The sequence below is a fragment of the Phalacrocorax aristotelis genome, chromosome 3 (assembly GCF_949628215.1).
Source record: "Phalacrocorax aristotelis chromosome 3, bGulAri2.1, whole genome shotgun sequence".
Taxonomy (NCBI): domain Eukaryota; kingdom Metazoa; phylum Chordata; class Aves; order Suliformes; family Phalacrocoracidae; genus Phalacrocorax; species Phalacrocorax aristotelis.
The window spans coordinates 94620990-94629967 of NC_134278.1; the positions used below are offsets into that span (position 1 = coordinate 94620990).

The 8978-nt window shown below is 65.6% G+C and overlaps 2 protein-coding genes across 7 annotated transcripts; both read right to left on the reverse strand.

The window, feature by feature from the left end:
- Positions 1-414: 414 nt before the first annotated feature.
- GNMT (glycine N-methyltransferase) lies at positions 415-2660 on the reverse strand. Its single transcript, XM_075088566.1, has 6 exons — positions 2402-2660; positions 2134-2261; positions 1764-1877; positions 1109-1251; positions 817-938; positions 415-723 (listed from the first exon to the last, which is right to left on the reverse strand). Exons 1-6 carry the CDS (start codon positions 2605-2607, stop codon positions 552-554), a joined length of 885 nt encoding a protein of 294 aa, XP_074944667.1. The 5' UTR covers positions 2608-2660; the 3' UTR covers positions 415-551.
- A 336-nt stretch (positions 2661-2996) lies between these two features.
- CNPY3 (canopy FGF signaling regulator 3) lies at positions 2997-8956 on the reverse strand. 6 transcript variants are annotated; one of them, XM_075088561.1, is made up of 9 exons: positions 8741-8932; positions 8464-8598; positions 8287-8375; positions 8035-8076; positions 4788-4911; positions 4391-4487; positions 3912-4034; positions 3620-3737; positions 2997-3500 (listed from the first exon to the last, which is right to left on the reverse strand). In XM_075088561.1, the coding sequence occupies exons 1-9, from the start codon at positions 8848-8850 to the stop codon at positions 3286-3288; spliced, it is 1053 nt and encodes a 350-aa protein (XP_074944662.1). In that variant the 5' UTR covers positions 8851-8932; the 3' UTR covers positions 2997-3285. The 6 variants fall into 6 exon arrangements, with proteins under 6 accessions (XP_074944662.1, XP_074944663.1, XP_074944666.1 ...); XM_075088562.1 differs by having other exon boundaries at positions 8464-8533; positions 8741-8904; XM_075088565.1 differs by having other exon boundaries at positions 8464-8533; positions 8647-8748.
- Between the last annotated feature and the right edge of the window lie 22 nt (positions 8957-8978).

Below are 8978 nucleotides of genomic sequence, written 5' to 3' on the forward strand. Positions count from 1 at the left end.
GGAGCCTCCCTATGCTGGGAGCCCTGGCAGTGGGGTGAGCACCCTTGGATGGGACAGAGGGGTGTCGAGAAAAGGGGTCAGCACCTGGTTGGGGGCAGGGTGGGGAGGGTAGTGTTGCAAGGGAGAAAACCGGTTGCAGTACACCCCTGTGAGTGATGCTGCACAGGGTTTGGCAGCGACATGCAACCACCCAGGAGCCAGACCACCCTTGGCTCTGCTTCAGTGGAAGCCCTAAACCCCACACTACAGGCATGACTGGCACCTGCAGCTGGGGAGCATGGGGGTGAGGCTGTGGCTCCACCCACCCCATGCTCACCCCCCGGGGGCTGGTCACTTCCTTGGGAGTCCTGATGCAGCTGCGGCCGTCCCCCTCACCCTGTACCCTGCCCATACATGGACACACGGACCACGGGCTCTGGTAGCTCTCACGAGTGCTCTTAATGAACGGATGGGGGCTCCCAGGCATCTCTCAGCAATGTCCCCAGCCCCCTTCTTGTTCCCAGAGCTGCTTGCAGCTCTCAGCCACCACAGTCCCATCTCCATGGTCCTCCTCAGGCCGTCTTCTTCACAACGTGAATGAAGTAGCAGGGGATGTGGGCCTGCCCCGGCGTGTAGGGCTGGAAGTCGCCCAGGACGCTGTGCTGGCACTTCCCCTGGAAGGCGCCTTTCAGCAGGGCCGTGAAGGCCTCCAGCCGGTGCGGGTAGTACGAGAGCCGAAACTTGCTGCAAGGAGGCAATGATGGTGAGGTGAGGGGACAGTGGGGCACAGCACCAGCTACCCCTCTGTGCTGGGAGCCACCCCGTGGCTCCTCTCACCTCAGCTCTGGGTCTGCCCCCACCTCGGTGGGAGGGACCTGCACTGTGTAGTCCAGGGTCACCATGTGCGCCTTGTTGTTCACTAGCAGCACCGAGGTGGTGATGTCCTTGGTCAAGTCACTCTGGGGACCGCAGGAGGACGTCTGTGTCCTGCAGGGACACAGTGGCCCCCAGCCTGGGCACAGCCCTGCTCCCAGCCCTGCTTCCTGACCCACCTGACACCCTTGGGGCCAGGGGGCTGAGGCTGGGGCAGGGAGGGAGTGGGATGGGGCAGGGTCTGACAGCCACCCACCTTGTAGTAGATGTTCTTGCCCGGTGGCGCACAGCCTGTGGCCAGGATGTGATCGTAGTTGCGGTGGTCGATGACCAGGACCCCCCCGGGCCGCACCATGCTGGCGATGTTCCTCAGGGCCAGCTTGTGGTCACTCTGGTCCCCTGGGGAGGAAACCATGGCATCCCCAGGCACTGGCTGTACCCCGTGGTGCAGCCCATGGGGCCCCATCGTACCCATATACCTCTCCCGTGCTCTCCCCCTCTGCCCCTCCCCCATCCCCCCCAAGTCTCAGCTTGGGGAACCTACAGCTCCACCCATGGTATGAGCTCAGGCACGTTCTCAGCCTCGCTGTGGCAGTGTGACATGAGGGGAACCCACCACCCAGCTTGTGGCACAAGTCTGGGTGTGTCTCCAGCCATTCCAAAGATGTGACATAGACGCACACAGCTCCACCACCACCACAGGACCCAATGGTCCCACTCATGCCATGAACTGAGGCGCGTTCTCAGCCTCCCTGGAGACATACCATGACACAGCAACCACCCTGTGTAATCCACTGCCAACTTGTGGCATGAGTTTGGGCACGTTCTCAGCCTGCTGGGAGCCGCTGCGGACATGTGCATAGGTGCTGTGGTTTGCCACCCCAACCCCCCCACCCCCCCACCCCCCTCACCTTTGAAGTCAGGCAGGTGCGCGAAGGAGTTGCCCAGGCAAATGACTGCATCAAACCCATCCCCTGGCTTCTCCAGGTCCTTCTCCAGTGTAAGCCAGTTGGCCTCCTCGATGACTACAGCACAGGGGAGTGGGTGAGGGCAGCGACACCCCCACCTACCCACCAGCCGACCCTCACCCCTGCCCCGCCCCCACCTCAGCATCACCCAGCCCTTCCCTGGCCCCTGCGGGTGAGGGATCTGGCCCGGGCTTGCCGAGCGGCGCTGGCAGGTCCCTGCCCACCCCACTGGAGGGCGGGAGCCGCCGGGGGTGGTGGGTGGTGGGGTGTGGGTGCCCGCACGCCCCTCCCGGTCCCCCGGGGGCCCCCGCACCCCATCGGTCGAAGGGCTCCTCCTTGCGCCGCTCCCAGCGCTCCTTCAGCGCGTACTTGAGCATCTTGTCGCTGGCGTCGACGCTGGTGACCTGGAAGCCCTCCTCGAGCAGCATGATGGAGTCCACCCTGGGGACAGGGCTGTCAGCGGAGCCGGGGCGCCCGGGGGTGGGGTGGGGCGGGGGACGGGGTCGGCCGGGGGCAGCGGGGCCCCGGGGCGGGGGACGGGGACACCCGGGGGACGGCGGGCGCGGGGCGCGGGGCCTCACCCGGTGCCGCAGGCCACGTCGAGGACGGAGCGGCAGCGGTGCTGACGGAGCAGCGCCAGGAGCCAACTGCGGTACTCGGCCGTACGGCTCCGCGTGTCCCCGATGTACAGCTGCCACACCCGGGCCGCCTGACCGTCCGCGTACTGGTCCGGTAGCCCCTCCGCCGCCACCCCCAGCGACCGCGTACGGTACACGCTGTCCACCATCCCGCCGCCGCGGACACGGTCCCTGCCCCGCCGCCGCGGCCCCGCTCCCCGCCGCCCCGCCCCGCCTCCAGCCCCCGCCCCCGCCGCCCCGCCAATCCCCACCGCCCCCAGCCGCCCCGCCCCGCCAATCCCCGCCGCCCCCGCCGACCCGCCAATCCCCGCCGCCCCCAGCCGCCCCGCCCCGCCAATCCCCACCGCCCCCGCCCCCTGCAGACCAGCCAATCCACGCTCCCACCGTCCCCCCAGCCGGCCACGCCCCCTCCCCGCCCGCAGCCCCGGCCCTTGGCTCGGCGGCACCGGGGCCGGGACCGGGCGGGAGCAGCGCGTCCCCCACCCGCAGCGGGGACCTGCGCCGGCGCCGCGGGTAAAGCAGAACCGGCAGCGGGCGGTTCTGGGGAAAATGTCTTTATTTACAGTCCCGGCAGGGCGCAGGGAGCAGAAGCCGGCCCCGGCCCCGCGGCAGCACCGGCGGCTCCCGTACCTGGAGCCCCAGAGGGGTCGGGTCGGCAACTCCCTACACCCCTCAGCTGGCAGGATCCCACCCGGGCGGCCGAGCCCCTCCGGCCTCCCCCGGGTTGCTCATGCCGAACGCAAAGTCCCGTTTCCTTTGGTAGCCGCAGGCCACGGCGGGGTAAGACCCCAGGGGCTGGGGCGGCCCCGGGGTCTGGAGCTGCCCCCCTACAGCTCGTCGGCTGGGCTGTGGGTGAGCGGAGCCTCCTCCTGGACCCCGCTCTCCTCCAGGGCCTCCCCCGTGGGAAGCAGGCCTGCAGCTCCCTCCTTCTCACCCTTCTGGCCCTCCTTCTTCTTCTTCTTCGTGCTCTTTTTCTTGCTGTGCTTCTCCCCCACGCTTGCCAAGTCACCCTTCTTGCCAGTCCACTTCTCTGACAGGCAGCCTGGGGAGGAGAGAGGCAGTGGGGGGCTCAGAGGGGGCAGCAGGGCTCCCCTTGCCCTGGCCGTGTCCCCTGCCCTCCACAGCACGCCTACGCTGCCCCGGGCAGCAGCCAGGACTTACTTGTGTCCTTCCCTTTTAGCACGTGGTTGGCGCAGAGAAACTGGGAGAGGTCCTCTGTCTGGTGGTGCCTGTACCAGTCCTCGATTACCTCTTCGTACTCCTCCACCAGCACGTCGCACTGGTGCAGAGGGGAGAGCCTAGCTCCAGCCACATGCTGCCCAGGCAGGACCAGGACCAGGGCAGCAGGTCCTGCCCACACCCCGTTCCTGGCAAAGCACCCCCCCAGACCCTCTCTCCCGCTGCATTCCAGCCCATGGTGGCCACCAAGGGCCAATCCCACCGGCCTGGGTACCTGCTTTTTGAGGTCAGCCACCTCAGCGGAGGTCTCGTTCCACAGCTCGTAGGGGATGTCCATCACCACCTTGACACCCTTGTGCACCAGGTTGTGCAGGGTCTCAAACGTCTCTGACATGCCCTGGGGGAGCAGCGCTGCCCAGTGAAGCCACGCTCATTCCGCTGGGCTCCTGCTCTCCCCCTGCCAGTGCCGACCACACCGCCCTGCCCAGGGACGCAGGTAGGTGCAAAGCAGCGAAAACCAGTGTCCCCGGGGCACCAGCATTACCAGGGGAGTCCCCCTCTGCAACCCCGCTCCCAGAAACAGGGAGATATGGTCCAACAGCACCCGACACCTGACTCGGGGGGCAGCCCAGCCTCCTCTGGGTGCTGCCAGGGGATCCAGGGGATGGGAAGAACAAACCTCAGTTCGACACCCCAGCAATGCAGGGTGGACTAGGGATGTTTGGGAGCAGGGGACTGGAGGACAGCCCTCACCTTTGCGAATCTGTTACTGCCACTCCTCTCCTTGTGCAGGTTGTAATCCAACAGCCGCTTGCAGATGTTCTCCGTCACCTCGATTAACCGGATATCCCTGCACAGAGAGGAGGGAAGGCTCAGGCTCGGGCTCCGGCTCAGCACTGCCCCCCAAGAACAGCCAGGGCAGAAGGTGAGCCTCAGCCTAGTTGGTGGGATGGGGGAGCGCCCTGCAGCTCCCAGGATCCCCCAGGCAGAAGGGGCACCCCCGGCTGCCCTGTCCACCCTACCCCACCCGCCGCAGCACACTTTAGTCCTTCCAGATGAGCCGTGCGCAGCACAGCCTGCCTGCAGGGTCCCAAAGTCCCCAGCCCTCCAGCAGTGATGGCAGCAGACCACCTGCCATGCTCTCACTTACGACTGCGTGTACTTGACAGCAGAGCCCTTCCCATCCAGGAAGCCATACTTGGTGTCAATCACCTCCTTGGTCTTGCCAGTCTCCTCAAAAGCAGATTTCAGCTCCACCGCCACGTACTTGCACACTGCAGGAAGGAAAGCATGGGCAGGTTAGAGGGTTTTGCTGCGCAACAGAGCACCCGAGCAGGGACAGAAGCAGGAGCAAGCACCAGGCATCAAGCACACTAGAGCTGCTGTGAGCAGAAAGTGGATGCATTGGCCATTCAAACAATTGGAAACAGCTCAACTGATTCCACTGGAAGTCCCTCGAAGCAGGAATACCCGAATCAGTGCTTCGGGGTAAATGCACCCATGCAGCCAGCTGCTGTGGCACAGCTGGGAAGGCAGGCGGTGCCAGTTCTGCCTACGGGTTTCCTGACACCTCTACTTCGCAGCCACCAAAGCCTCTGCCATCGCACCATGAGCCACTCCTTTCTTCCTGGAAGGGGACAGGGTCTTTTCACAACGCAAGCCCCAGCGTGGGTCCTGCAAGCTCCTCCTTGCCGCACCAGCACATCCCACCTGGTCACAGCTCCCTCAGCGCCTTGGTGATGGCAGGGCTGTGTTGGGGACAGAGTGGCCAGCAGGGCTCAGTGGGCCGGGTGGTGGGACAAGATGCTGGCTATGGACTGCGTTGTTGCACAAGGGGCTGTCAGCTTCAGCAACACTGCCTGTGGCACTCTCTACAGCAGAGACCACAGCACCAACAGCTTTATAACACAGCACAGGCTTTCTTTTATAAAACTAAAAAGAAAAAGGGAACAAAAGCTTTATTTCTTCTGTAACAAAGAGTCTGACAGAGCAATAGAAACACAGAGCAGAAGAGAAATATCTCAGAGGTTTACAAGTGGAAATGTGGAGGGATGGTAGCCAGGCATGGTCGGGCCCTTCTTCGCCTGAAGCACAGGTCCTGGGAGGCTGGAGAAAACTTTGTCCTGTGCTGTGGGCTCCTGTTTTCTGGGAGCCACCTCTTCTTCAAGCTCTGCTTTGGGAAAAGGGCCAAGCCCCAGAAATGGTCTGACAGTGACGAGACACCACATCTTCTCCCAGGCAACAATGTGAGCAGAGAGATGCGCCACAGGCAGGAAAGAGCAAGGTGGCTTCTCCAAGGCTGCTGTGCACCTGCCGAGAAGCCCTGTGCGCACCTCCTGTGCGTTCCTTACTCTAATGGCACCAGAACGCTGCAGCCGTTTCTAACGTGAGACAAGTGCTCCTTCGTGCAGCCCCTCTGCACTTGAGCCTCAAGGATGTCCCTCTCCACCACACCACACCTGCTGCAGCAACCCCATGCATGCCAGGAGCACTTGCTTCTGCGTCCAGTTATCCAGGTACTGCCCACAGCTATCGCTGCGTGCTGGCACATATTCCAAGCCTGGGCAGGAAGAAGAGCAGCATGTGGTCAGTGCTTGCTGTGATGCTTCTCTGAGGTCACACCGATGCCACAGCATGGCTTGAACATCAGCATCTCTAGAGCTGCTTCCCCAGCAGGAAAGCTTCACAAAGAGCTCCGGAGTTTCACTTCTTCCTTTTCTCTTTGCTGTCAGGCTTCACAAGTCCCTACACAGCGAAGACAGAGGAAACCACGGCAGGCAGCAAAGGTCCCAGATTGCCTGTGAGACCTTTGCTTGCTTGTGAATCCAGGGGCTGCCCAGGGAAGAAGTATCATTGAGGCTAGATCTGCAGAGACGACCAGCCCCAGCTACAAACTGCTACTGGGAGCGGCAGCGACTGCCAGGGCACCCCTGAAGCTCTCATCTCGGGAAGGCAGCCATCAGCAAGGACGATCCGCAGGATGCTCAGCCGGGCTGGGCTGGGCTGGGCCGGGCTCAGGGGCACCGGCGGGCCCTCGCTTCCGCCCAGGCACACGGCGGCGGCAGCAGCGGCCCTGCAAAGCGCCCCGGCGCTCATCCCCTCCTCCACCTGCAGGGCTGAGGTGGGGGGGGGGGAGGGGCACCGGCCGCAGCCCCTGCACCAGGTCTGGGTCCCGGTCCCGGCGGGCGATCACGGCAGCTTACCGCGGCAAGCCAGGCCCTGGCGCCCCGGCGGGCCCCCCCCCGCCCCACGGTCCAGCTTACCCTCACATTTGCTGGGCAGCCGCACCCAGTCCGAGTCGTCGCCTCCCGCCAGCGCCGCCGCCAGCAGCAGCAGCAGCGACACTGCCGCCGCCATGGCTCCGCTTCCGGGGCCGCGCTTCCGGGACCGCCCCGCCGGGTAACCATAGCAACCGCGCCGCGACTACCAATCCCAGCGGCCTACGTGGCCCGCCCGGCCAATCCCCGCCCACCCTTCCCACCGCCAGCCAATCTGAGCGACCCCAGGGCCTGCTCGGCGTCGTAGAATTGCCTCCGGGTCGTGTCGTCCGTCTTCCCTCACCCCCCAACCGCCCCCGCTGATCCCCGCCACGTGGGTGGTGGCGGACGCGCACGTGGCCCCAGTCCGGAGGGGCGGCGGCGTGTGTGCGCCCCACCCCGCCCCAGGTCCCCCCTTCGGGATCCCCAACACCCCTCCCACCGATAACTCGGGACCTTCTCCCACCCGCACCCCCACTCCCCTCCCCGGTAATCCCAGGTCCTGCTGCCCACAACAGCATGGCAGCCCCTCTCCCCCACCCACGTGGTGTTCTCCCCCCTCCGCCCCCCGAACAACACGGGGTCTCTCCCTCCAGCATTTGACGGGGGTGCCTCCCTCCCCCCCCGAAATATTCCAGGCGCCTTCTGCACCCCTGGGGCCAAACCAGGGGCACTTACCCCTCAGGGTGGGCCTGCCGTGGCCCCGGGCCCTCAGCTCTGGGCCAGGAGGATAGAGGTGAGGAGGGCATCGGAGAGGGCAACCTTCAGCAGCACCAGCCGGAGGGCCACGAGCAGGTCTGCCAAGGCATGGGCTGGTGGCACTGCAATGGAGGGGACGGGTGGACGCCTGCCATAGCCACCCCACCGGTGCTGCCAGGCCGCGGGGAGTACCTGTCCCTGAGACTTTCCCCAAGGCTCCCTAACACATCCCTGAGACGCCTCGTGTCACCCTCAGGCTGTTCCCCACCTTCCCCATCCTGCCAAGCAGGGTGGAGCTCCATCCCCTCTCCCCCAGCCCCACAGTGCTGTGGGGAGCCCCCCTGACCACCACACAGACCCAGCTGGGTCCCCGCCAGGAGCCCAGCAGCGTTCCCCCCCCAGCAACCGACATTCCTGCTGCATCAAAGCCTGGGGACTCACCAGCCATGCTGCTGGGACAGGGGTCTGCTGCCTCCTTGTTGCCTGCGGGATGAGAGCGCAGCTGGGGAGGCGGCAGCGGCTCAGCACCATCTGTGCAGTGGGGCCTGCCGCAAACCCCTTCCTGCACCTCCCGGTTGGGGCAGCGACGTTGGCCCGCAAGGCCTCACACCTGCTCCCTGCCAGGCCCGGAGCACCCCCAGGGGCCACCAGCAGTGTGCAAGACAGGCAGCAGTGGCAGCAGCAGGGCCATACCTGTGATGTGGATGGGGCTGGAGCTGTGGGCCGGGGAGGTCCTGTTGGGCCCCACGTGGCAGGCAAGATCCCCCTCAGCCGGTGGGTCACTGGGGAGGAGGGAGACAGTGCAGACGGTGCCACCGTCCTCCCAGGAGGTCCCATAAGCGAAGGACTGCAAGGCACTGCCATTCCCACCGGAGATCCAGACGGTGTGGCCGGAGGCAGGGGCCAGCTCGCTCACCACACAGACCACCAGCTGCCGGCGCTGCCCAGCCACCATCATGCTCAGTGGTGGGGCCAGGGTGGGTAGGGGCCCAATAGCCCTGCCAGCTGCAGGGCCAGGGGTTAGGGGTACTGCATCCCCTGTGCATGTCCCACCTGCCAGCTCAGTGACGCTCAGCCTTGGCACCCAGGGCTGGACGTCACCCAGGCTGGACGTCACCCAGGGCTCGTCCCTCCCGGGGGTACTCACGGGGCAGGAGCTGGAGCAGAGCGGCAGCCAGCAGCACCCAGGGCACCTCCATAGCAGCCGCGCCGCCGAGGGCTCAGCCCCCAACTGCCACCGCCACCTGCATCGCCCATCACCTGGAGTCGCGGTGGGACGGCCCCGGGGCTGTGGGAACAGGGCTGGCACCAGTTGCCACTGCCCGCCCCCGGCGGTGACACTGCTGCCCCCCACCTCCCCCTCCAGCTGCAGTAGTATCGCCTGC

What these genes read in the sequence shown, in the direction of transcription:
- CNPY3 (XM_075088560.1), bottom strand. Translation starts at nt 8,792, where the DNA reads ATGGAGGTGCCCTGGGTGCTGCTGGCTGCCGCTCTGCTCCAGCTCCTG. An exon ending in CTGTCCCAGCAGCATGGCTG is followed by an intron (nt 4,912 to 8,034) that starts GTGAGTCCCCAG and finishes TCCTTCCTGCAG; the next exon opens with TGTGCAAGTACGTGGCGGTG. An exon ending in TGGCTGACCTCAAAAAGCAG is followed by an intron (nt 3,738 to 3,911) that starts GTACCCAGGCCG and finishes CCTCTGCACCAG; the next exon opens with TGCGACGTGCTGGTGGAGGA.
- GNMT (XM_075088566.1), bottom strand. Translation starts at nt 2,607, where the DNA reads ATGGTGGACAGCGTGTACCGTACGCGGTCGCTGGGGGTGGCGGCGGAG. An exon ending in GACGTGGCCTGCGGCACCGG is followed by an intron (nt 2,262 to 2,401) that starts GTGAGGCCCCGC and finishes CCCTGTCCCCAG; the next exon opens with GGTGGACTCCATCATGCTGC. An exon ending in GGGGCAGACCCAGAGCTGAG is followed by an intron (nt 724 to 816) that starts GTGAGAGGAGCC and finishes GCCTCCTTGCAG; the next exon opens with CAAGTTTCGGCTCTCGTACT.